This window comes from Dromaius novaehollandiae, chromosome 3, assembly GCF_036370855.1.
Source record: "Dromaius novaehollandiae isolate bDroNov1 chromosome 3, bDroNov1.hap1, whole genome shotgun sequence".
Lineage (NCBI taxonomy): Eukaryota > Metazoa > Chordata > Aves > Casuariiformes > Dromaiidae > Dromaius > Dromaius novaehollandiae.
Window position 1 is genome coordinate 82,841,582 of NC_088100.1, and position 27,167 is coordinate 82,868,748.

The 27,167-nt window shown below is 37.2% G+C and overlaps 2 protein-coding genes across 3 annotated transcripts; one reads left to right on the forward strand and one right to left on the reverse strand.

Annotated features, from left to right (window-relative positions):
* Positions 1-257: 257 nt before the first annotated feature.
* On the reverse strand, positions 258-19,996 carry ERMARD (ER membrane associated RNA degradation). Its single transcript, XM_064509289.1, is given in 19 exon segments — positions 258-1,420; positions 1,423-1,547; positions 2,223-2,336; positions 3,691-3,900; positions 5,398-5,526; positions 6,381-6,460; positions 6,927-7,010; positions 7,891-8,061; positions 8,795-8,863; positions 9,369-9,398; positions 9,858-9,960; positions 10,678-10,792; positions 12,017-12,153; positions 12,750-12,847; positions 13,991-14,080; positions 15,834-15,935; positions 16,489-16,628; positions 17,744-17,912; positions 19,924-19,996. Coding segments are annotated over 18 exon segments (1,998 nt in total). The 5' UTR covers positions 19,924-19,996; the 3' UTR covers positions 258-1,388.
* On the forward strand, positions 19,951-26,890 carry DYNLT2 (dynein light chain Tctex-type 2). Of its 2 annotated transcripts, none has more exons than XM_064509294.1 (4): positions 19,951-20,199; positions 22,894-23,100; positions 23,946-24,104; positions 25,835-26,890. In XM_064509294.1, exons 1-4 carry the CDS (start codon positions 20,119-20,121, stop codon positions 25,943-25,945), a joined length of 558 nt encoding a protein of 185 aa, XP_064365364.1. In that variant the 5' UTR covers positions 19,951-20,118; the 3' UTR covers positions 25,946-26,890. The 2 variants fall into 2 exon arrangements, with proteins under 2 accessions (XP_064365364.1, XP_064365365.1); XM_064509295.1 differs by having other exon boundaries at positions 23,946-24,055.
* Positions 26,891-27,167: the final 277 nt, after the last annotated feature.

Genomic DNA, 27,167 nt, shown 5'->3' on the forward strand with positions numbered 1-27,167 from the left:
CACATGGATGAAAAGAACAGCACACTATGATTTTAGTAACTTTTAAATAGAGGAGGAAGATGAGAACTATTATGCTGTTAAAAATATGCATCAATGGTCTTTAAAGTGCTTTTCAGTACATGAACATACTTCCAATAAGAAAAAAGTGCATCATACATACTTTTAGAGCATGACTGTGTTTTAATTTCTTAACCTCCTTCCTACAATAAACAGGTAAAGCTTAAATATATCTTTAGAGTTTAAAAATGATATAAAAGTCCAATTTCAAACACACGATTTATTGTAAGGGTAGTACAAAGGAGGTAATATGATCTTCATTTATATCCGACCCTCCCCCCCCACACAATAAACTGAACTAATAAGCAGTTCAGTTATTCTCTGATTTCCAGTGAAGAAATATTGCAAAGAATCATATTAAAAATGTAACTTGAATCTCTAATCTTTTGTATAGCTGAACATTCTGCTAAACCATTCCTATGGTTTTACTCTCTGTAGGATAAAGCAAACGGATCTAGATTGGTGGTCTTCTGTGAGTCAGTTCCTAAATTGATACATTCTTTTGAAATGTGACTCACTGCGGATGAGAAAGGGGAGAACTACTTTCGAAAAAAATAAATTATTCAAATGAGTGTAGTGTGCAACAAGGGAAAACTTTCTGAACCATAATGAATATGCATCTGAGAGTATGTACATGTGAGTGTTCAGATTTAATCTGTATGAAATTAACTCACTAGCTAAGGAGATAAGTAGTAGGAATTAGCAGATGAAAATATGAAAAAAATCAAAAACAAAAAAGACATGTATTATGCAAAAGTTATTTTCCACCCCCCCTTTTTTTTAATTCTGGAACATAAGTAACCAGTTAGTGTGTTATCAGCTCTGTCTCTATGCAAGATTTGACTCTGTTTTGAATTAACAGTAACAATTTCAATGAGCACGGATGCTAAATGTTGCAATATTCATCATTTTTTATATGCAAGAATCATTTCTTGACATTGTTTGCAGCATACTTCATCAAAATGAAAACCTTCTTTTTCTATTTAAATTTTTTTCAGAGCATTTATTCACACTGCTTTCTAAGATATTTTCAATATAAAAGAAAAATACAAAAACCAAGCTACAAAACACATAATACACTTAAAGTAGAATTTGTATCATCCTGAATTAGCTCACAGCCAATCCTTTTAACTGGATTTGGCACACTCTATTTTTGGGAAGCTTGATCATTCAACTCCAATATCATCAACTTTCTTCTAGTAAAAACAATAAATACTGCATCTGAAATTTGACAATGATTGATGAAGTTTGTCTTTAAATCTTAGACTTGTGATATTTGGTGACTCTAAAACTCTCAAAATATAACACTGTCCAAATAATCTTAAAATAATTTATGTAGCTAACTGCATTAATGTTAGTTTTTGTCACTGAATCTCTTTATTTTTGTCAAAGCCTTGTTTGTAAGCTCCATGGTTTCATCCCACTTGTTTTTCTCTGGACTTGTGTATGTCACCAAGTTCTCAGTATACTGCAAGACTGACTTCAAAAACCTTTAAGAAATAAAAACAAAGAAGAAAAACTCATTAAAGGATAAAAGAAAAAGGCACTCGATGACTGATTTAAAGATGCTACTTTCTCTAAATTTCCAGGTCTCTAGATGATAAACACTGTAAGTTTTCTTCTACTTCTGGAAGAGAACTGCTCCCTCACTCTCACAGTAAGAAGCAGTGATTTTCAGAACTGCAATTGAACACTGCCATACAAACAGTGTGATGATACAATGTGTAACAGAATTTTTCCCCACAAGGCTTCCTTGCCTTTCACAGTCAAAAGTTTCACAATGCCTACAATATCCAACCAGTTTATTAACTGACACACAACAAGTCAAATTACCCACATATTAAACACAGCTTTTATACATTAATGCTGTTTGAGTATGTGATCATTTTCTAGTTTTACTAATGAGGAGTCTAATAAAAACTGAAAATGTCAATAACTGGACCATATATTTTCAACTAAGTTATTTTAGTTTTTGAGTGAACACTGTATGAGATATAATGACAATTGCAATGACAAAAGACTCACAATGTATTGAAAGTTATGCTGTTAGGTTTTTCTTTTTTTTTTTCCTACAGGATTTATACTACAGATCAAATTTACTCAAATGGCCATGAAAGGAGTATGTACAACTCCCTATCTGCATAATATAAATTCCATATACTTACTTTAGATACTGCTGATAATCAAAAGGATTCTTCTCACAAACCGAATGAATGTTGACTAGTTCCAGAGTTATCAGCACTAAGATCAGACGTAACACAGGTGACAAAAACTTAATGCTATAAATAAGCCAAAAATATTTAATTATAAATTAAACAAAATAAATTAAACCAAATTAAATTAAAATCATTACTATAAATCATTCTTCCAACTTCTGAATCCATTCTAAAAAGCTGGATATTAAATGTGGAAAAAAGAAAAAGACTGTTAGAAGTCCATCAGTGAAGAGCAGAGCAAATATCAAAACTATAAACAAACTGAGACTATAAACTATGAAACAACAACAAAAATGAGGGGAAAAAAGAGAAACACACACACAGGGAGAGGGAGGGAGAGGGAGGGAGGGAGAGGGAGGGAGAGGGAGGGAGAGGGAGGGAGGGAGAGGGAGGGAGAGGGAGGGAGGGAGAGGGAGGGAGAGGGAGGGAGAGGGAGGGAGAGGGAGGGAGAGGGAGGGAGAGGGAGGGAGAGGGAGGGAGAGGGAGGGAGAGGGAGGGAGAGGGAGGGAGAGGGAGGGAGAGGGAGGGAGAGGGAGGGAGAGGGAGGGAGAGGGAGGGAGAGGGAGGGAGAGGGAGGGAGAGGGAGGGAGGGAGTGAGTGAGTGTTAAGGAAACCTCCCTATCCATTACCCCAAAGATAGTAAGGTGCAGTTAAACTAAATTACTAATATGTACTGTCAACTTAAGCTATATTTCTTAAATAACATAGTTAATGTTTTGAGGAATATCACCTGGCCAAGAAACTCAGGCTTACTACTTCCCTAAAATAACAACCAAAATAAAAGGGATGAAAGCACACCGCCAGGGCTCACATTCAGCCCTATCTCCACCCTTCTGCAACACAACACAATTTCTATTTAGTTATGATTAAGGCTTTTCAATGACTCTAGGATAAATTACTCTCAAAGATTAAAGTTTATACCTCACTTCCTATGTTCCCTTTCAGTTTTTAAAGAAGATTCATAAACTCTTGGAAAACATCTCTGAACGAGAGCAAAATCAATGGAATCCTAAAAAAAATCTCTTATATCTGTAAAGAGGACAACCAAGGTATGATAAAAAACAGTAGAACTAAAGAAGATAGAGTCTTGAAATGAATTTTACATACTGCACTCAGATAAAATTTGAATGGCACTTTTTATGCCTAAATAGGAAAAACTGGTAATTCAAGAATACAATCTGAAATTGAAATGATCTTTTTATTTGAAAGCTTATAATTTGCAGTGAAATAGCATAATAATGTTAAAAATACCCATTATTCTCCAACTGGAGATTTTCTTGTTATTTCAATATTAGTACATAACGAAAACCACGGTTAACACATAAACTCCTAAAATTAACTGCTGCAAGCTAGCCACAACAGCATGCCACCACCCTCTCAAACCGAGCCACAAAGTGAAGAAAAAACATCATCCAACCTGTTTAACATTCTTAGATAATTATGCCTCTGTCGAGAACGCAGAGTTTTGTTTATCCTCTGTTTATATCTCAACTCAATGCTCGCAATAACTTGTTCTGACACTTGATGGCACTGTGTGCTTATTTTACGGAGAACCACCAATGTTTCCAGAACAGACCGTGGTGAGTAGAGCGTGCAAATGCGCACATCACAAAGTTCAGTTAACAGCCTTCAAAACAAGAAATAATTATTAGTTTCAATCTTTTGCTAGCAGAATTCAACATAAGATATATTTCATATTCAGTGTGGTTTGAGCAATAACATTTTAACTCAGAAAAGCTGGAAGCAGATCACTGTTACCTGGTGATTCAAAAAAGCAAGATCTATGTAGTATGAGCAGTGATTATGTTCTCTATCACTTTATTGAATATATTTATTATCAGCAGTTTTGTAATTATGTTTCCCATTTCAGATCAAAGAAATACAATCACAATAAACAAAACTGCCTGTCTGAAATGATACACTGTACACATCAAACCATAGCATGGTTGTGGTTGTGGTTGGTCCCACTACAGTTCAATTCACAATGAATTAGTATCCACCATAATAAAATCCACTAAAATAAATGGTATTAATTAACACCTCCATTAGTGTGTGGTCTTTCTTCTGGGCAGAGGAAGCAATAGACACAACATTTTGTAAAATGCAGGTGGTGAAGCCATTGCTTTAATCAACACCACACCAGATTACACTTTGTTAAGACACTCAAATACCTTTCTGCAGTCATATCCTAATCTGCTAACATAAGGTGTCACACATCATTTTAAACATGCCATTCTTAGAGAAGTGTTTTTTCACCTTCCTCATGCCCAAATTATCTTTGGAACAGCAAAACAGTAATGAGTACAAGTGATAAAGGTAGAAAACTCTAAAAATGGTTTTAAATTTCAGTAATCAGGCTTCTTTTTAATTTATGAGAAAAGTGACAGATTGATGCATAGTAAAAAGAAGGACCTCAGACTACAGAAGTAAAGCAGCAGGTATCATCCTGTTTGCACTGTCCTGCTCACACCTAATGGGGTTTGATTAGAAGAGTCTTCTTCCAACACATTAACTGGCCTCCAATATAATACAGGCCTCTTAAGACTGTCAAAAGAGTGCCAATTAAAAGCCCAAATATTTTGATTATTATTCCAAGTTAAATATAATTGGAATTACCAATATACCTCTAAGTCTGACAACAAGTGTAAACATGGTATTTTCTATTTCAGCATCTTGATATTAAAGCATACAAAGAATAGAAAAATGTAGAGGCATATGACTATTTTAAATGCCGTGAATAACTGTGACATCAACCACAATAAAACAAATTTCTGATGCAGTGTTAGCACATAAAACAGATTAAAACTAACTTAACCTAGCAAGTACAAAAATGACCTGATATATTTAAAACATTTTGCTTTTTCAAATCCAAAAGAAAATTAGTTATTTTTTCCACATTAATTTCAAAACAAAACCCTTCTGTAACATTGTCCCAAATCTAATCTTCACTTTGAAGATGATGCTCAGCTGAACTCACACAATTTTTAGATTAAAGCAGCAGCAAAGTTGGAAAAGCACATGCAACTGCTCTAAAAACAGTAAATGAATAACTTAGGGATGAGAATTATTGTGTTGGGTTGTACATAGAAGCTGACAGCAGGAAGAGGGAGCACATTAAGCTTACCTGTCTGTCTGGTCACTATTCACTGGATCATCTGAACTATAACAATTCTGGGGCATATATTGCTGCAACTGAGAGAGAATTTCAGCTGTCTTCAAAACCAAAGTACTAGCTTCAGCATTTCCTTCAAACCTTAAAACAAAACAAAAAATTAAGATTTGAGATGAAAACAAAGCATAGTGCTTATTATTTATCTAAACAGCACAGATCAAGACGTAATTTTCTGGGGTAGAAATTTATTCAATCTCAAGTCTGATATTTCAGTTCCGTTCCCTCTATTTTATGAGCATGATATTCCTTTCTTTAACTCAAAATGACTTTCTGTCAGTATCAGTCTTGTGAATCCTTCTTAATCCTTTACTCGTTCATCAGAATCCTGAAGCATATTGAGCATGTGCTAGTGCACTGAATTTTCATTTCTCAGCTTTTCCTGTTGGCTTCCCAGATGAATTTCTCTAAATCAGTACAATTTTCTCCAGTGATGTTATTAATGACTTCCTCCTTTTCAAATCACAAAAGAATGTTACATTCTTTTTCTACTTAATATCTCATGTAAAATCTTCCATTGATTTGGCTTACAAGCCCTTTTTCGAACAAGCAACTGTTTTCTGGTTTTCATCTGGTAAGCCATCTTATTGTCTTTGTTCCGATTGACTCAAGCTCTAGTTTAACTTTCTAACAGCTCCTTCAGCATCTCTTCAGAAACACAACATGAAGCCACTGAAACTGCTGCATGTTTCAGATGTGTCGTCATTCCCTTCTAGTTATTGCACTGATTGCACTTTTTACAGTACCTTCTGCGTACTGATGTGATAGCACAGATGGAAAGCTAAAGAAAAAGAACTCCACCAACAAAGGGGTCTTCTCACAACCCCTTTGGTGTCTATCATCTCCTTGGTTAAGTACTTGAAGAGACATTTCACCATCTCAGTTTCCATTGTTCAAAACTATTTTGGGAGCTATCTTTTTTAATAGCATATATATACCCTTTAATTGCTTGAACTTGTTCCTCAGGCACTATTGGTAGTTCAGACCATAGGTGAATACTCTTCATACATTCCAGCACCTAAGAATTCAAAATGTATTGTAAGAAATTTTATGTATAGCGTAATCTTTGACAGATTGGACAACATATTTTACTTTTCTTATTATAAGGGGTTATTTTAGAAAAAAAACCCTACAATAAGTAGTAAGTTACTTGTTCAGTAGTCATAAATTTGCAGAACAGCAAACATTCAAGTAAGAATAAAACTATGCAGTGATCCAAAAAGCCCAAACGAAGTCTCCGCTGCCTCAACAGAATGAATGTACTTAATTACTTCTCCTTTAAACAATTCTAAATTTTGTAAGATAAAACTTGAAAGTAAAGTAAAAAAAAGTAAAAAAAAAACCTAAAAGTAAAAAAAAAATCAATATAAAAGAGACAGGAAGCAGCCTCAAAATTCTAACTTTTTAGGACAATCAAAGCACAAAGACAACGGACCAATTTCAAGGATTCACAGACTCAAATGCTTTCAGTGGGAAGTACCTACCTGCTTCTTGAGGCAGGAAATTGGATGAAATCGAGAACAGTAGCAACTTGCACAGTTCATCAGTGGTTTTATGACGACATGTTCCTGATTTACAAAATAATAGACAATACACAACATTTTTTTTAAACCAGGTCCTAATCCTATGCAGAGTTAGACTTACGCTTAACTTTAAGTAAGCCCCTTAGACTACTGAAGCCAATTAAGATTTCCAAATGTGTGAGGGATGAAAGTAATAATGAGCACAGCAAGTGTTTAAACCTTGATTTCTTTGACACACTTTAACTCTGAAACGTGACAGCAGTAACCATGTACTCTCTTGATGCAGCAGCATGCAATACATCTTGAGAAACTAAGAGCTACACCTAACAAATACAAGATTTATCTCAAAGTTTGCTTTATCATATTGAAAGAAGGTACTTGTAAATATTAACAGGAAATTGGGAGAAGCAAATATAATAATCACTAATGTTGAGAAACTTATTGCTAGAGGAAAAAGTGGGCACAAATTCACATTAGAGATTGCAGACACAAACCACACGTCCATTATCATGCCACTTCTATTATTTATGGTGTCTCAGAGAGAAACAATCTTAAATCTTACATGGCTCAATGGCTGAACTACAGTTGTTCTATATATCTGCTGGATTACCAGAAAGGCAAACAGGATAGGTGTCAACACAATCTGACAAAATTAAGTGGTATCACTATAATCTATGGATCAACTACGTGAATAAGGAGTGGTTAAACTAAAAAATAAAGCTACAATAAGAAAAGTCAATCTTTGAGAAAGCCTTCTGTATATATTTCACTACAATATTAGAGAAACATGCTTTCACAATTTGTACTTGGAGGAACACAGTATTTCCACAAAAAGTGACTATCAAGAAAAATGCAGTCGTAAGACTCTAAAATCAGACTGGGCGTTCAAAACAAGTCATTCTGACAGCATAACATTGATCCCTACCTTAAAAGCAACCATGTCCCCATCTGAAAATCTGCACAGAAGTGTGACTGTAAATGCAACTATCTGATTGGCTACTTCTCTGGGAAATGCTTTCAGATTGATCTCTCCATGGCTTAAATGATCTCTTATACGTGGACCCTCCTGGTGGTTCAAAAAATCCCAAAGAAATTCCTGCAAGAACATAAGTGGACAGAGCTAAGTATATAGAATACCTTCTGAAATATAAGCATGTGATTGTATCCATAGGAAAAGGGACATTTAGATGGTCAAAAAAATAAAAGCATACTCTGCTTGTAACAAAAAAAGGAGACAATTCTTCCACCTTCATAACTTCTGAAAAAATTGGAAAGTAACATATAAGCTATTTCATGACAGATAACACCTGACTACCTTTCGTTTCGTGTCCCAACTCCTTCATAGCCCCACTGCCTCTGGCCACCAGCGCAGTAAGCTCAGGTCTTCCCTACAGACTCAAAAGCCACTAAATTCAATGCTCCCACTTTTCATGTTTCTTATCTGTTTGGGTGGCAAGATGCAGGATGTGCTCTGGAAGGTTTGCAGCTATGTTTGCACTACCTATACAGCTAGTATAAGCCACCTCCCAGAAGAAATGAGTTTTAATTTTCCCTGAGTAAGGCATCAGTTTTTACTTCTACTCTACTCAGATTCTTCTACTGATTTTCATGAGTCTAGTAGGAATCTCTCTGAGACTTCCATTTTCCAGCTAGATTGATATTCTCAAATCCTATGTTCTGTACTCCTTTGTATCCTTCACATTGGAAAAGCTAAGATAAGGAGCTTTTGATTTTAAGCAGCTGGAGAGAAGCTACGTGAACTAAACAAACATTAGAAATGATCATAAATATATTGCTAAATAAAAAAACCAAACTTTCAAAACACTTGCCATTGAAGGTTCTTCAAGAACTAGAGGAAGCTGATTGATTTCTTCATTATTCAACTGTTTTGCTAGCATCTAAAAAAGTCATTTGAATAGAAAACTTATTACTGAAGCCAAAACAATCACAGGAAAAACACCAACTTAAGTAGTAAACTTCTCTAACATTAAACAATTATTCCTCCAACTCCAGAATCAAGGTGCCTATTTATTATTGACAAACAATTTGAGATAATTCAGAAGAGCCAAAAAATTTGAGGATTTCAGCTTGCAAGTTTATTTGTATTCACTTCAAATAAGTGAATCTAGGGAAAATGACTTTCTTGTTTCTGTCAGATGAAGAAGTACAAGATTAAAACATTTCAGAAATTAAAGTCTGTTCATTAAAATTTGTATTGATTTTGGTATTTTCTGGGTTAAATTTTCCAAATTTAAAATGTTTACTACCCATCATCTTCTATCTGTAAAGAATTTAGAAGTAATGTCTTATCCAACACAATGAGAAAGTACTTTCTGATCACCAGTAATAAGAAATGTGCATATGCTTTAATTCTGACCTTATATTAGAAAAAATGACAAGTACCTCATCAAAAGTGGTGTAGAGAGCAGAAGACTACAACAGAAGACAATAAATATTAATTAATTTTCAAAAGAAAACAATTAACTACACTTGTATGTGGAATTTATATTTATATTCATTTACATCAGAGACCAGAGGAGTGCGAACAGGGAAAATCCCTTACAAATGAGAAAGGGGATTGTTGGACTTTTTGCCAAGTTTTTTAAAATAAATATAACATGACCTACTTTGCACCATAAACTACTGTGACTGAATATTAACCTCCAAGTACTTTTTCAAGCCTCTTTTACTATCAGGCATCTTTTTTAAAAATAAAAGTGACATTGGTGAAACTCTACTGAGAATTTATAAACAATGTCCCCAAAATTTTGGGGGTGGGGGAAAAAACAAAAAACAAAACTGTCAATGTTTAGAAATTATGCTTCTAGAATAACTACTTTGAAGCAGTCATTGTTAGTCCTAAATTATAACTGACTTTAGACAGAAACTTACCTCAGCTGTTAGCAATCGATTTGGACATTTGTTAGTTGCAGTGAAGAGCAATCTAAGTCCAACTTCCAGCTGAGGGAGTAAGAGAATCATACAGTCAGCATACCTGAAAAAATAAGAGAAATACCCAAAGGTTTTTTCCCCTCTTATAAATATAATCCAAGTTGAAATTAGAACCATCTCAGAGAATCACTTTCAGAACATGGAAACTCTCAGCCACACAACCCAGAGCAAAATTCCTTTGTAATGAGCACTTTTAAACAAACACTAAATGACTATCTCTGCCCAACAGAATTTGAACACCTAATTCAAACCAGCTCACAGGTGACACTAACTTACAAAAGGTGGAACATGGGAAAGGAAGACAAAGTAATAAATATTTTTTTAAACTCAGCAAATTCATATCTGAAGACCTGAATATTTTCCATTTGCTTTGTAAAGTTCTTCTTGTTGGCTTCATCTGCTGCATTTCCTCTTTTTAGGTTTCAATATCCGGTTCTAGTTTGCACAAACTGAAGCACAGAAAATGCAGTTCTCCATCAAATGTTCAACCCAGGAAAAAAATGAAATACCTGATTTTGGCATTTTGTTGCATTCTAATCAGGAAAAGTTCTCGAAGCAGACACAATCAAAATAAAGCAGTTAGTCCATGAACTTTCTGAGAGAACACCCTAACAATGCTTAACTATATGCTGTTAGGCAACAGACTGAACAAAAAGCTTTGAAATCTACAAATTCTGCTGATAAGCATCCTACAAATAATGGGTATGTAGAAATAAAAATCTTACCAAGCGGAAAAACAGAAAAAAACCCCAACTGTTACCTGCCTTGCTTGAAAGCTGTTAAAGCAGCAATCCAAAATGGCAACATTGTTTTTAGGACAAAACTGGACAGTTTTACTAGGTCTTCGGCTACTGAAAGCATTTCATGATTAAGATCTGCAAGTTAACAAAACAACACTACTAATCTCTCTCTATATATGTATGGTTTATTTATTTATTCCTAATACTTCATTGAAAATACATGACTACTTAAGCATTTATAAAGGAAGACTTACAAAGTATTCAATTTAACTATGCAAGTAAAATGACAGTCATAATATATTTAAAATCATAAACTGAGTGATTTTAAGTTTGTAAGATTGCATTTTTTGTGATAATTTAAAATGACAGACTAAAGCAAAGCAGTTAAAAATTCTACTGTGACCACCTAACCTGTTCCTACCTAACCTGTTCCTACCTCACCCATTTTCTGTGCTGACATTGTAGCATAATACATAATCACTTCATAGTTAGATGTTACCATGTCATGAAACTCACACACTTATGAACTAATGTTTTATATATTTTCCAAGGGAAAGCTTAAATTTGCAAGTGCGATTTACTTGTAGTAGGTATTTTTGGAACAAATAAATAGCTATAGGATTTATAATACATGATGATTTGAATACTGTCAGTTTGATTTGGTCCCCAAAAGCCCTGCCTCAGTTCCATGAACAGATGTTCCACTGGCAAGTTGATTAAATAGCACAAACTGGTTATGACCACTACTAAGACCAAGACTTCACATTTGTTCTTGCTGCTTTAAAAACAGCAGGAATAACACAAATGAGGTCTGCAGCCAGGGAGATGAGAAGATTTTCAGACACTCTTCAGGTCCTTCCCTGAGAAAAGTATCAGGGTAGTGAAGAAATGCTACTATCCTTTACTCTTGTCTCAGCACTATCTTCCCTGCCAGCTGCATGGTGCATCTGCTAGGACTCTTGGAACTGGAACTGGAAGCCACTCATTCTGGAAAGAGTTAAAAATTTTGTGAAGGCATACTAGGTAACTGTTACATGAACTGTATGCTCATCATCAAAAAATTGGAGTATATAGTTCAAGTCTTTTAGAAACATTAATGTTACACGTTTCAGTGTGTTACAATGATTTTAGAATGCAGTATTTTTGGTTCAATAGTCAGTAGAGCTGTCTATGTATTAGAAAATTGTCCTACAAGAATCATTGCTTCATCTAATGACAGTGTATGCAGGTATCTTAACTAAAAGATTCAATCCTAGAACTGTGAAAAATGCATTATTTTCAACAGCACTTTTGGACAATGAAATAATAATGAATGTAGCATAATCAAAATGCTACCATTGCTAATGGTTAAATACTTACCCGGAAATATATTCAGCTCCTCTAAGTTAATGAAGGTCACATATGGTCGATGTATTAAAATGCATTTAGTTTGCAGAAGGTATGTCTGTAACAACTGACCCAATCCTGCAGTTAAAAAAAGCAGCATAGCACAGTACCTAGGGAGAATACCATAATATATTAGAAAAGTTGACACAACTAAATATTATGCAAAAGAATCGACATTTGTGCGCTAGGGACAAAGATTTTTTTTGCTTTTTCAAAGAAAATCAAATGTTTAAGCTCCCCTACTCTTCTGAGTTGAGGCCCTTAATAATTGATTACTTTCACAAGCATGAAAAAACAAATGTGGAATTAGGGAAAAAAGCACCACTGTATTCTATGTTGACTGCCGCTGCTCTTCCTCCTGCCCCATTCCTCTGCCTTTTGTTCTCAGTTATTCCCCACTGCCTTAACAGACAAGGAAACAGGTTTCCCAAAAGACTTTAAGCTTTTTCAATTTTCCTGTTACTCAGTTTTATGACTAGTGTGCTTTACCAGTTTTATAAGGGCTGAAATATTCTATGGAAATGTGATTCCAACACAAGCAGCAGAACTGAGGGAAAACTTTCAGGATACTGCCAGAAGCCTTCTGAAGCTAAACAAAATTCCCAGTCTTTTCTTTTTCTTTTTTTTTTTTTTTTTAAGATCAAAAATTGTATATGCATAATTGCTTTTCAACCTGGTAAGAAAATAAGATTTTTTGGCAACTTACTTCACAGGAATTTCTTGTGGGGAAGCAAAGCCGTGCCACAAAACATTACGAAGATTCAGACCGTAAGGAGATCCAATGAATACCCTCAATACATTCATCTAATTGGTAAACAAAGTGATTACTGCATGAAGAAATGTGTTATTTGTTACCATGTATCTTTCCCTGATGGACAATTTTCTGACCTTACTGAGAAAATAGTACTATCTTAAAGGAACATCTTCTAGTGTCAAGACGATTAGCCATGGCTTGCCACAATTAAAACAAATCAGTATTTGCAATTCCCAGTATCCTCTGACAGAAAATCATTTATCTTGTACAGGCTACAGAATATAAGTGAATTGAAAAACCAGTTATTAGACATTCCAAACAGTTATGGCAGACAGGCAAACAAATGGCATCAAGTTTAGCTCTTACTTTTCATAGTATAAACCCACAATAACTTAATATAAATCAACATAAAAAGCAGCAGAATTTGGATTCAAAGTTGGATTTGCAGATCAGTATCAGACCAAAAGGGAAATTTTATTTTTATTTTTTAACTGTGAGAATTCAACAATTCCACATGCCACAAAAATCCAAGAAAAAATCTTTATAAAGCTACCAGACTGGCTGACTATACAAGCTTCTACACAGTTCATGTCCAACAGTCTGTCCTAATAGAGAATTTACATTTGTAAAACTGTATGAGAGAGATTTCTACCCTCTGCTCTGTTTACACTTGAGTGTAAACATCACCAGATTTTTTTTCTTTTTTTGCAAATAGCAATGGGCAAATTAGTTTCTTCTATTTTGAAAACATCTAGTGCAGTAAATGTGAGACAGCATTTTATTACAGCGGTAATGAAGGATAGTACAGCTCATTAGAGCCGCCCAGCCAGTGCAGGATGTGTGTTTTCAAGTAGCATGACTCAGAAGGGGGCAGACGGCTCTGCATCATGCTCACTCCCACAACGGATAGGTCAGATTTTGCATACATAAGGTTTTCATGGCAAACAACAAATGCTAACTTGTGGGCATACTTTAAAAACTTATTTCTCTTTAAGATTACAATATTAACTATTTTTTGCCATCTGTCCTCCATTATTTGTAACATGTATATAGTGGAAGTTTCCCAAATATATTACAGCGTTTACAAACTTCTTCAATGAAAGTAAAGTAATGGCTATGCTTGGAAACCTGTCATCTGGCAAGAAGAAAAAGAAACACAGTGTTTATTACTTATTTCAAAACTATGCACTTACTACAGCTTGTCCAAAGATAACTGCAAGCTCCTCAGAAGCAAGCAAATCTCTTAGAAGGAAAGGACAATCTTTACCAATAAGTAAGTACACCTATGAAAAAAAGGCAAAATAGTTTTATATTAATAATCCAATATATTTCTTTGTATTTCAAACATGTAAGTTGACTATTTTATGAAATAACATGAAGTTCCATGACAAACTAAAATCTAAGGGACTGTATCAAGAATAAGTGCATTTATGTTCCCAAAGTAAGGCTTTTCACAGCTTCTGTATACATGCTGCCTTTCTTGTTATTTAAAAAAAAAAGAAAAGTAAAGCACAACAGTAACACATAATTAAGGGAATAATTCTACCCAGAAAACAATACTCGATTCTTACCCTAGCAATCTTTAGGACTTGCCATTCTTAAGGAAGGAGGCTTCTGATTCATTTTCCGATTTTGGCTGTCCCTGAAACTATATTTTATCATAGTTGGGCAACCTCAGCAATTCTGTACCGCTCAGCACCTCAAAATCTCAGGTGCTGAAGCTTTCTATTCTCTATATATATTCTCCCTGACCATTTTTTTCAGCCTTTGGTAACTTTTCATCATTTCAAACTTCATCCCTGGTCAGTCTGGGGCAAATTGGTTTGTTTAGATGTGAATTAGCCCATTGTCCTCTGCCACTTCCTTCTCAAGAGCTCCTCATAAAGATTTAATAGCCAGCTATTTTATCCAATCTGTTGGCAAAACACCCAGGGTGTGTGGGGTTTTTCCCTCAGCAACAATGCCTGTTTAAGCATTTGCTGCTCCCTTCTCCCTAGCCGGCCTGCTACTGCTCAGCAGTGCTGATATCTGTTTAGGTGGTCATGCAGTGGAGCAGATCAAGGAACTGATCCAGCTGAACAATAAAGATGGGGGTAGAGGATAAAGGTGAAGGAGAAAAGGTATCTGGACAAGCTCATCAATCTAGCTTGCCACTAGGCCTTCAAATATTTGTGCTCACATAACATATGGAACACAAGCAAACACGGCAGATGGCTGTAGAGACTGTTTAAATGAGCTTAAGCAGAACTATCATCAACTATGGAACCACAGTCTAATGCATGTTCCATCAAAAAGCATTCACAATACAAGTTTCATAATATCAGTCAGAATTCCTAAATCATATTATGTATGCACCCCCTGCCTCATGCTCATCATGGAACCCCTACAGCAGTACTCTTTAAAGAGTGCATACCTTTACTGACTACTTCAAGATAAAAGGGAAAAGAGAATGCATTAACAAGACAAATGTTCAGAATTACAAGTTGGATCCTGTACCTCTCCAGCTGAGCACATAGGTCGAGAACTGAAGTTGTTAGTTGGCTTCTACATGTTTTTGCAGTGTAAGACTCATCTCCAAACATTTAAACAGATGTATACTCTGCAAACAGGGTGTTAGGGAAAGAAGTTACTGCCCAGCAGCCCATTTCCAGCTGCTTGTTACTGCCTCTCCTCACAGAAGGGACTACATGATCAGATCTGCTGTGGAAGGTGTGCTGCTCCCTGTTTCAGTTAAGTAACTCAGAATACTGAAGACATTATATATATGCAGCTTAAGCAAACTCTGCTCATTTTTACTGAAATTGGTTAGTGACAGCACTCACACAAGCTGTGAGTGGGCTGAAGGGGCATCAGAAGATATTTCTGTTAGCACAGCTGGATCCAGAAAAGAACATGTGTCCAACTCAATGAGGCCATGCTACCGACTACTACTACAGTACAGGGTAACCCCACTTTTTCAAAGCACAATAAAATCCAAGAGCTCACTCCCATCTTATAAAATCCAAACTGCAATAAAATCCTCCTGCTGGCACTTACATCACCCAACGCTCGCTCCAAGTACGATGTTAGTTTCATTAAGCCAAGGGCAATTTCTGCAGTTTGCGTATATTGTAGAACATCAAATACTTCAAGAAATAACTGTATGATTGAAGGGGAGAAAAAAAAGATGAAGAATGCCATGTTAAATATTCAGGAGGAGGAAATCAAATTGTCAAAAACACACAGAAACCTGACCACGATATTCCTCTGAGATACTCACTATGCAAATATAGGAAAAAACCCACTGCCTAGGGCATACAACTGTAGATGCCTGAAAGGTCACTAACCTAGAACATCTCTCGTTTTTCAGTTGTAAGGTATCTATTGCCTCACTTCTATAGCAGTTATCAACAATAAGTTTACACAGTAAAATTTGATATTAGATAGAAATCATTAGGCTTTATAGAAAAACAAAAATTCTGCCATCTTAGGTTAGAGTAGGCCCAAAACACCTCCCATTCTTTTTGTGATAATATATACACAATCTAATTATAAAGTTAGGAAAAATTAAGATGTGACTATATCAGAGAATGACAATTAGTTACAAATTCTAAGCATTTTGATTCATTGATCTCTCTTGCAAGTTCTTATACTAAACTTCCACAATGGGTACACATGCCAAAATATGAATTGTCAACAGACATTTCCATACCTCTGTGTAATTTGTCCACTGGAACCATAATGCATACTGACCTACAAATTGCTCCTTGGTCAGAGATTTGAAATGCAAATTAACAGATTCACATACAGGTCCTAGCGATCGTATGCTTTTGATATAATCCACACTTTGATCTTAAAGTGAAAAACAGAAAGTGATTAGAGCACCAAACCTGCCAAAGGTCCAATATTTTAAAACCTATGAATAGTAAATGCGTTACAGCCTGTGTACGTATCTAGCACAGAGGATTTGAACCAGATGATTTAACAGGAATAATACACTACAGTTTACTGCCCAAAAGAACACACAAATGAGATACAGAAAAGTGAAAGTAGCGTGAAACAAGACAAGATCAAGTACCTTTTCCAAACAAAGTAACTTTGTGGAAGAAAATACGAAAGTAAAGGGGATTGTCAGGTCCCATTTTTGTTGAAATGAGAAGGACCTACTGGAAGAAGAGTGCAGAACTTCAAGACAAGCAAGCTGTAAGCTAACGCAGGTTCAGTGGGTTCACTGAAGTTGTACCACTTACATCCTTTAAGAACGTAGATGGATATTTCCAGCTTTTGAATGTGGTATCACCACTCCTCTTTAGCAAGACATTTATAACCAAAAGAAATTCTTCTGAGTTATTGAACTGTATTGTTTGAGTCAAAAATACCTATTATTTTTACCATCTTCGGAGATTAACAACAGCATTTGTGTGATGCAATTTGGCAAATTAAAATTCAGTCAGTTTATCTGGGCATAAATATTTTCTGTTTTGGTTAAAAAAACAATTATAAACTGTTCTACACACATAAATGAAATCAAACAGTACTTCTGCAGAAATTACAGTCCGGGAAACAGACCTGAGATGCAACAAGCAACAAAGATGGCCCCAGTCTATTAAATTTACTGCAAAAAGAATGTAAAGAATAGAGAAAACAGCTATGAGGTAGGAGAGGGGCAGAACCTTATGTATAGGGACGTGGAGTTGAGACCAAAATGAATGAGGAAGCAAGGGAGGAGCTACCCAAGTAGCACAGATTACATGAATCTTAGGAATCATCAATAACCAAATATCAACTACTCATGGATGAAAAGTCTAAAAGATCCCCCCAGATGAGAACTATATATACTCTAATCTGCAGTGAAAATAATGTTATACTATAATAAAATGTCATAACAAAGCTAGGATTGCTATGAACTGTACTAAGATTCTGCATCAGTCTTACATGTATCGTTACCATAGCAGGTAAATACCAACCTGATTCAAGGTAACAGACATGATCTGTAATAGCTTGCCAACATATTTCGCCATTTTCAGACACAATATTATTAATATCATAGGTGTCTTTTTTCTCAAATCCAAGTTTGCAAATCACATAATGCACAGCTGGAGAAAGACAAGTAGTGACAGACTCTGATAATGCCATCTGGAACAAAAAAAAAAGAAGAAAAAGAAAAAGCCCTTGCATTAAGAAAGCATATTAGAACCAGAAAATTACTAATTCAGGATACCCATAAGCACAGACAGACAGAGAGCAACACAGGAGTTGTACTTACGAGTTTATGTTCTGCAATGCAACCCTCATCTATGCATATTAGGAAAGGAAGTCTGAACAGAACAACCTTGTGGAAGAGTGAGAAGGAGGAGGGAAAGAATTAGTCCACTTGAATAAATCCAGGGTCCTGGATGGTGTATTTTGGAATGGTTATATATACTAAGCTTATAAAGAGAGACTGAAGCAAAATATCACAGTTTATATATAATGTTCTGCCTAACAGAGCAGAGTTTGTCTAGAAATTAATCCTACTTCAAGCATAACCAAGAACTTCAATCCTTATAACCAGCAAAATGACTAAGAAAAGGAACATGTAAATTCTGCATGAACAGGAAGTAATTGTAGAGCAATCCAAGTATAAGTGTTATATGCTATTAGTCTAAACAGAAAGATGGACTTATTCGGAAGCAAAAATTTAAATCAGAGATAAACATTAGTTTTAATATTCAGTGTAAAAGAGCAAAATGGATTACGAGACACAAGAGAAAGTAAGGTATTCTAGCACATTCAGAAAGTAACCTGTGATCGTTTTATCCAAAATGATTGTTTTACCTGCGCAGGTTCAAAATTACCAGAAAACTCTGTTCTCTCTGCTTTATGTTCTAATCTTCACAAACCTAGCTTTTAAATGTAACAACAGTTTAAATCTCGCCAATAGAAAATTTCTTGAATGGGAACTCCAATTATTGAGCATGCCGCTTCTTCACTTTTGTTTCCAATATCCAAATTTCCCCAAACTATACAACTAGTAGGAACACTTTAAGTAAGATTTCAAGAAGCTCTAAGCTATGTTCATAAAAACCAATACAGAAACAGTTTAAAACATCATTATCTCACAGATGGGGTAGAAAAATGCATCTTGTGAGCAGTCCTCTGCTTCAGTGTTAGATTAACCAGTGTAGCAAGAACCACTAGCAACCCTCCATTTAAATTTTTGTTTGTAAAACTGGCCAGCATAATCAAAAATACCTGTTCTGAAATCTCTAATGCTCTCTTACAGAATTCAGAGCAGTGAGGATAACAATTATTGATCTTTATGAAACACCTCTTGATCAAAGAATTTGTAAAGTTCAGAACTGTTCGCACTAATGAGGAGGAATATGGTTTGGATTTAGGTAAGAAAAAGAAGGTATGCTTTTCTACTAATGAAACAGAAAGGACAGACAAGCAAATGTTTAAAAAGGATCACAACAAATACAAAAAGCATTCATTAAAGTTAAATAACAAAAGAAATTCAAGTATTTTTCCCTCTGTAATTAGGTGATGGAGTTCAGCCTTACAGGACATAATTCCTGAATTCATGGCTTCAAGGAGAGACTAAATATCTATATAGATACCAGCTCCACGTAATTATTACTGTTTCTAGAAAGAAGTGATATTAGGTGCGATAGGATGTTAGGTGCCATTAAAAATGCAGACAGAATGTTCATAAAATAAGTCAGTCTTCCACCTTATTCTGAAGCACCGCAGGTTCTACTGTCAGAGCCAAAACCTGGACAAAAACTAACAGGATGTGAGAGCAAAAATTACACTGCTATACTGAGTCTTTATTTTCTGAATAAACAGATAGATAAACAGGAGAGACGCAGCACTCAGCGCATGTGAGGCAGCTCTAGGTTTTCACTGGTCGCGGAGCCGTGCGGCACAGGCACAGCTGCCCCACATCGCTCCCCGGGCAGCCGGCGCTAGTCCTTGCCCCCACCCAGCGGGGCGTCCGCACCCTCACTGCACACACACAGCCGGCCACCAGCAGCACCAGCAGCGCTCCCGGGAGCCCCAATGGGCTCCAGCCCAGAGGCACAACCCGCAGTGCCCTGCGGGCGAGCCAGGACTCTGCCTACCCTCCCCCTACGCGGGCAACCGCCGCCACATCAGCCGTTACCTGCGTCACAGCTCCCCCCTCCCCTGTGTCGCTCGTGCGTCATGACGTCAGGGCGGCGCAGGCGCGCCGTCGCGCCTGGCTCGCGCGGGAAGGGCGCCGCCCTCGCGCGAGCAGTTGCAGGCCGCGGGGCGCGAAGGCGGCGGCGTCCTGCCGCGTTGGCGGCCGGCGGGGGAGCGGCGCCGCTGGCCGGGAGTCATGGAGAAGCACTCCAAGCCGACGAAATCTGCCGCCTCGGCGGGAGGAAAGCGGCACCAGTACCTGCACGATAAAGACAGCGTGAGCGGCCGGGGTCGCGCAGGCGGCTGCCGGGGCGGAGCGGGGGAGGCAGGTCACCCCCGCCAGCCCGAGAGGTGCCCGCCTTGCCGCGCCGCTCGCGCCCGGGCGGGTGCTGGCGGGGCGGGGGCGGACTGGGGCGGGGGGCGGCGGGCGGCGGTAGCGGCCGCAGCCGCCGCGGGGCGGTGCCATGGCGGCGCTCTGGGAGCACCGCGGGGGCTGCTCCGGCGGGCCCGGGCAGCTGCGCGTGGTCTGGAGATGGAGGGGGCTTGGGTGGTTGCCGCGCTGAGGCAAGCGAGGCTCGGGAAGGGCGATACAGCGTTTGGAGGGGACGTGGGGCCGGGCGTTCAGCTAAAAGGTGAGTGAGTGTGATCTTGTGACAACTTAGAGATAAGCCAGATCTAACTATTTTCTGGATGCCCTCCCCTCTTTTCATGTGGCTTCATAAATTCTTTTCTCTTTTTACTATTTCCATCTCTTCCTCTCTGGTTTGGGATACCTCTTCTTCCCCTTTCTGCTTGGCCTGATCTAATGCTAGCATCCACCTAGCAGCTGGTGTGTCATCTTAAAGCCTCCTCAAGGTAAAACAAAAAACAAAACAAAAAAAACAAGGATGGTCCTCCCTCTTGCAGTGCAGTCTTTCCAACTTGGGGTGCTACTTTTTTACTTGTCTAAGTTAGAGGAAGGCACGTTCTCCACTGAGGAAACATTCAAGAAATGGTTTTGTAACTTTAAAGCAACTACTGATTGATAAAACAGGTATATTAATAAACAGTGCTTCTTTCAAATATCAAAAACTTTCTTCTTTCAATATACTTACTTTCATGTCCAAAGTTAGGGCAGTTTAGTAGGGTCTACTGAAAGACAAAATGCTTGGTCGTTTTGCCTTACGTGAGAATCTTACTGGCAAATGCTGTCTTTTCACACAGCTTCCTGGCTGAGACCTGACTCTTACAGCATGTTGTATTTCTCAATATGAAATGTCAAACTGTTACAGACAGTTTTACTGGGTAAAAGATCATGAAAATTTCTCTCACTGCTGATAACAGTTCAACTTGAGAGCAACAGCACTTTTGGTAGTCTTGTGCTATTGAAAGAAATTTTCTTCCAGCAGTAATTGTGCAGTCTGAAGATGTTCTGACTTATTTCTTTAGCTGTGATTGCAAAGAATTGCTATTTAGACTGTTCTCACTTTCACAGTTTGATTTTAACTGAAATGAATTGGCATGCTCATCTGAGCAGCTCACATGGCAGAGTTGAGGTCCTCTGTCAGAGGATCTGTGATGAGCAGATAGGGGCTATAACCTTTATGTGACTGAGTTTCAGTTGGAAGGTAATGAGCATCCATAGCCTAGGTGCATATGTGTTTGCTCCTTGCATTTTTAGCATAGTGTAACTTCTATTCAGAACCTGCATTGTTGGCACAGTGTTAAAAAAAAATACCTGCAGCCAATTTGCTTTAGGACTACCAACATCACTGGTTTGTAACAGAATTACCTAATAGTGAGAAACCAGGAGAGAAGTGTGGGTCATATCCTTAGTGTAGACAGGGCTAATGTGTAAGTGATTTCTTAGAGAAGAACCTGCATTGCTTCTGTTATTTTTAAGCTTCCGAGACTGAAAGATTTGTGACCCCCTAAATGATGCATTTTTCTAAAGTAATTCTCATTGTATCTTTACACTTTCAATATGTGCATGATTTTTTTTTCATTTACCTTTTAGTGTCAGCCTACACAGTGCTGTTTGATTACCTTTGTGTTCTCTTCTGCTCTTCCGGAAAGTAGCTGATGATTTTATATGGCCTAAATTCTCTTTTATAGTCAGAAAGCAGAGCAAGGGACTGAAGAATCATTAAACTTGAAAACAGTTAGGAAGCAGCTGGTATGGAAGGGTGCTGTTTGTAGCATATGTCACAGTCTTATTGTTTCCATGTGCTTTTCTGTCTCTTTCTTGCTTTGTTATCTTTTTACAGTTCTGTTTTAAGCCAGGCATGGAGTACAGCAGATTATATATTCTGTGTGTGCCATCAGATTTTCTGCTTGCATTCCTGTTATAGGGCCAAGTTCTACTATGTACATTGAAGAGAATGCTATTATACAGGCTGGATGGGGAGCACGGTTGGATCTTCAGAGTTTTGATGACAAATAAAAAGAAGTACTACCCTATTTTAAACTTCCAAGCTAAATTGTAAAGACTGGGAATAGGAATATACTTATTCCTATTTGAAAATGAACAAATTGGGAGTAATATGTAACATACGGAATTTGTGTATTAGCTTCACAAAGAATCAGAACAAGTAAAATTACCTAGTAAATGAACTGGAAACAGTTAACAGTCTCAGACACATATCTTAATTTCCATAATCTTTTACTTAAAAAATAGACTGGATTCAGAGTGCTGGTGTGGAGCATTTGCTCAGCTGAATTTAATTGCAAACTTCATTTAGATTTCAGTGGAGAAGAAATGAAAATTGGGCAGAAGTTAACCACTGTTCTCACTTCCTGTGAGAGCTGTGGTCTCAAAGAAGCCAGAAGAAAAGCCATCGGTTTTCTAGCTTTTCCACTTTTTTTCATAAAATATTCCTAGACTAGGTATTTTCTTTTTTCCTCTTAATTATACAGCATAAAGTATTATTTACAAACTGTTAAATGCTAAACTATTGACATGTGATGCTGACCTTTTTATTGTTTTGCACAGATTAAAGAAAAAAGGAAACAATCAAATGCTGAAGCTTTAGTTATAGCTCCAATGGAAGAAGAGTCTTTTACAGACTTGACGAAAACTGAACTATTGACTTTGAAAGCTAACAGGACAAAGATAAGATATGCCAATACATACAGACTGGAGTCATATAATAAATTTCAGGATTATGTAGTAAGAAACAAAGCTCAAGAGATACTAACGGTATGGTATGATTTTAATGGACTGACTGCTTAATTTAATTGCAAAAGTAATTTCAGTTTTGCAAAGACTATATGATAGCATTGGGTACTTAAATTTAAATGAGAATAAATCTTTGCAGACTTGGATTTTTAGTACGCAAATGCTGTTCAAATCGGCTCTGTTCTACAAGGTGCAGAAGGCTCTGTGCAAGGCAGCCACTGAGCATATACTGTTAAGATGGGGCTGATGCTTCTTAAACTTTTGCCTATTTCTAAATTAAAATGAGCTACAGTACAATCCAAAATATCCTGATCTCCAAAGTATCCTGCTATCCAAAGATTCTGATCTTGAATTTGTGCAATTTCGCTCCTTCAATTAGTTCTGCTAATATCCCATGACAGGCATGAAATACGCTTGGTGTCCTTGACAGTCTGACTACCACATGCAAAAGTCAAGCAGAAATGAATGAAAATAATCTGTTGAAGTAATACCTATAGTATATGTTAGAGTGATGCCTTCAAAAGTTATAATCAACTCTTGCTATTCTGCAGTCCAGAAGCCATGCTTTGGATATATTGAGCAAGTGTTTGTAGCACTGTTTTCCAGTGAACTGAGGCCAAGTGAAGGAGAATAATACACCCCTGTTTGTTGAATGGAGATGGGCTGGACATCTTTAAATGTCACTTTCAAAACACAGATAAAGCATTTTAGAGTAAAAATAGTGCAACATTTGCTGTTTGAGAGTAACACTTATATTCTATGGGCCACTCTACCAATTAGTTCTTCATAATGAAAATCACTGTATAATTTTCTTGCAATAGACCACCAGGGTGAAAATCTTAATTTTTCAAATTTGTTTTTTATAGAGTAGACTTCAAGAAACCAAATACGATGGAGTTTCTAGTCCCTCCTTGTGTGCTTCAATCTCTGAAGAAATATTAATGGCTATTAAGGAGTTGGGCTATGACCGTTACAAGTATGTCGTATCAGTACTAATTGTGGAAAAGGCAGGTCAGGCAATAAATGTGAGCAAACGAATTATTCATAATACCTTTTGCAAACTGCAAACAATTTTTTTTGAACCGTATCTTCTCTCTTAGGTATGTGTCCACATTCAGCAATTAATTAGTTGGAAGTGGATCTTGGAGCCTTTAGGTTGCTTGTGGGAGAAGTCTGCCAAGGGACAATTTAACGGGCTGCTGTGTGTCTGCCTAGCCTTGTGAAGGTTGTGGTGTTTGAGTTTTGAGCTACACAGCCCTGCTGCTCGTTCCTGTCAACCAGTTATTTCAGCTGGGTACTCGGCCACTACAGTTGCACGACTGTGTAGTGAATTTTTTTTTCTTCCAGTAGACTTTGATCTCCAACGGTTCAGCACATAGCAGTGCAAAATGATACAGGGGTAACAAGGGAGGGAATGAGTGGCAAGGAAAGGGATGGAAACAGTTTCAGTTGTGGCTGCTGCCAAATAAATCCTTTTGCAACTACAACCTAACATAACTAATCTGAACATGGGACACCCAAAACAAAAGTGACTTTCCTGCATTGTGTCTAAATTTACATTTAAGCTCCCTTTTGCATTCAACATACTTTTTGGTATCTTGCTGAGCATTAGAGAACAATTCTAGTTAGGGGTGTTCATTTGTCTTCAGCTCTTAAAACCTTATGTCCTGCTAAAGTGGAACCGCACTTTGTTGTTAGTGGGACCAATGTGTAGGGGAGCTGGAAACCTTTACAGTTTTGGTTCAATAGTAGTAGTATTCACTGCAGCTTTAGTGACAGAGGCTGTTCATGCTAGTCAGTTACTTTCAGATCACTCAACCTAAGGTATGTTAAGGTGAAGGCCAATAAAAGTGTTTACCAAATACAAATACTGTATGGAAAGATTTATGAGGACAGCTACTGAAAAAGAAATGAAATAACTGTATCTTACTGCTAAGCAGGATGGAATTTTTAATTGTCCTTTCTCACACCACTATCTGCCCAGCTTGTTCTGTTGGTGCTAGCATGCCTTGGGCATCAGCAGGTGAACTCACTTGCTCCAAAAGTAAATACGGACTTTTAATGAGGATTTCTAACCCTAACTAAGCCATAAACAAAATGCCACTCCATATAAAGTAAGATGCCCTTCTATCAAATACATGGGATTAATATTGTTACTTTTTACTTAAGTAGAGGGTGTGAAGATAAAAAGGGATTTGGTGTAGACTGATCCCCCAAACCTACACTTGAAATTGCAATTTGAAGGGATGCTGGCTTTGATAATGAAGCCAGTCTGCAAGGTGGCTACAGCTACCTGCTCTCAGTGGTCAGTTCAGTTTAGCTTTGAAAACAGTTTTACCAAAACAACTGACAGGCTAGTGAATGGTTACAAATAGACTGCAGTAAGCTGCTGGAGATGGAGGGAGGAGTGGGGATATGACTTCTTAGATGGATTTGTTGTCAAAACTGATGTCTAACTGAATTAATTTGAAGGGGTACTGTGACAGTATGTCAGAGTGCTAACAAGTGAACATGAGAATTGAAGTTTTGGTGCAGAGATTTTTGGATCCAGTGGGGTGGGGGTGGGAGGCTTTACTGTGAAGCAAAAATGTGTTTTAACATCAAATAGTACTTGTTCATTTTCATTGTAATTTGGCAGTTGTTTTTACTACTTGTAACTCATATAATGCAACTGTATAATGATGCATATTCTTTTAAAAAATGTAAATTTGTGCTATATAGATTTACAAATAGCTTGTTCTTTTCTTTCCTTTAGGTTGCCAGCAGATGGGTCTGGGATGTTCAGAGAGACACTTGGGTTTCAGCTGAATGTGAAACTGAAACCTTTATTGCGCTGGCTTTGGTAATGGCTTGTTATTATGAGTAATAAGCTAACTAAAAGCCACACCTCTTTTTGAGCATCGCAGTACTTAGTATATTTGGAAATTTTCAGAACATCATTATTTTAGCACTAAATTTTTACCCTAACGCTGTTGGTACAGTCAAGTTGACATATTTCAGCTAATTTTACCTATTCTTCTCTTTGAGAAAACTTGTGAAATATCTATGGTTGAGTACATACGGGCTTCATCTGTTGTAACTCTGTTTTGGAAGTTAAAGCAAGTGGTGTAAAGCTAAACCTTGCAAAATATTCAATATTACTTTCTAGTGCATGCCTATTCTTGCTAGGAAATGTATTTAAAATAAACCAAGAGTATCAATTTTGTTTAAAAGTTTGTGCTTCATTAGCTTTGTAAGAGAAAGCAGCGTTTGATTTGTTTTTATTCTTGTAATGATGATAGAATGCCACAGCTTGAGTTTGTGTAGAAACGTAGTAAAATGAGAAGTCATCTTTACCAGCTGTCTTTACCCTTTTTAAGTCTTTATAGAATAGTATAAAATATAGGATATTTTCTCCTTAACCATTATTTCTTAATAGCTAATCACACTTAGGGTTTTTGCACACACATTAGTTTGTCTTCAACAATGTGGGGTTTTAATCATTAGCTTCCTTGGGCCTTAAACTTGCATTAAATATCCGCTCTGTGTTCAGGCTGGTGGCAGAAATACTGAATTCAGTGAGTTTGATCGATTCGCTAGACTAGCTTCTAATGGCAAAGGCGGAGAGATTGAAATATACTCAGTAACAAGACAACTGAAAATTTGTACACAACCAGCAAGCACAGCAGTGATTATATTTTGAAAAGTCACTGTGACATATCTGTATGGTACTTAGGCTTTTGGTTTTAGAACTGGAAATTGAGCATTGACACCGCTTTCATTTCAATTACATTGTTAAAGAGTTGAAAATAAATGCACGTAAGCATATAAATAGCGTTTTTATTTGTAAATGTCTCGTGGCCTGGTCGGGTCAGACTGCATTTAGAAATTTATGTAGTCAAAAGGTGACAGTCCCCCTAGAAACTGTCTGAAAGTTGTAAAAAGCTGCTTGCAATCAACAGAGGTGGGTGCATGCACCGTACAGGCTGCGCCCGTTGGAGCACCCCGCGACTGGGGGAGCTGCTTTGGGATGCCGATTTTGCAGGTTCTTAGGGGGGGTGACGCGAGCCCGTGCGTGGCCGCGGCCGCGCTTTTGTTGCCCGGCTGGG

Coding starts and splice junctions, on each gene's coding strand:
- DYNLT2 (XM_064509294.1), top strand. CDS start 20,119: ATGGAGAAGCACTCCAAGCCGACGAAATCTGCCGCCTCGGCGGGAGGA. Junction 20,200..22,893: donor ACCTGCACGATAAAGACAGC/GTGAGCGGCCGG, acceptor TGTTTTGCACAG/ATTAAAGAAAAAAGGAAACA. Junction 23,101..23,945: donor AAGCTCAAGAGATACTAACG/GTATGGTATGAT, acceptor TGTTTTTTATAG/AGTAGACTTCAAGAAACCAA.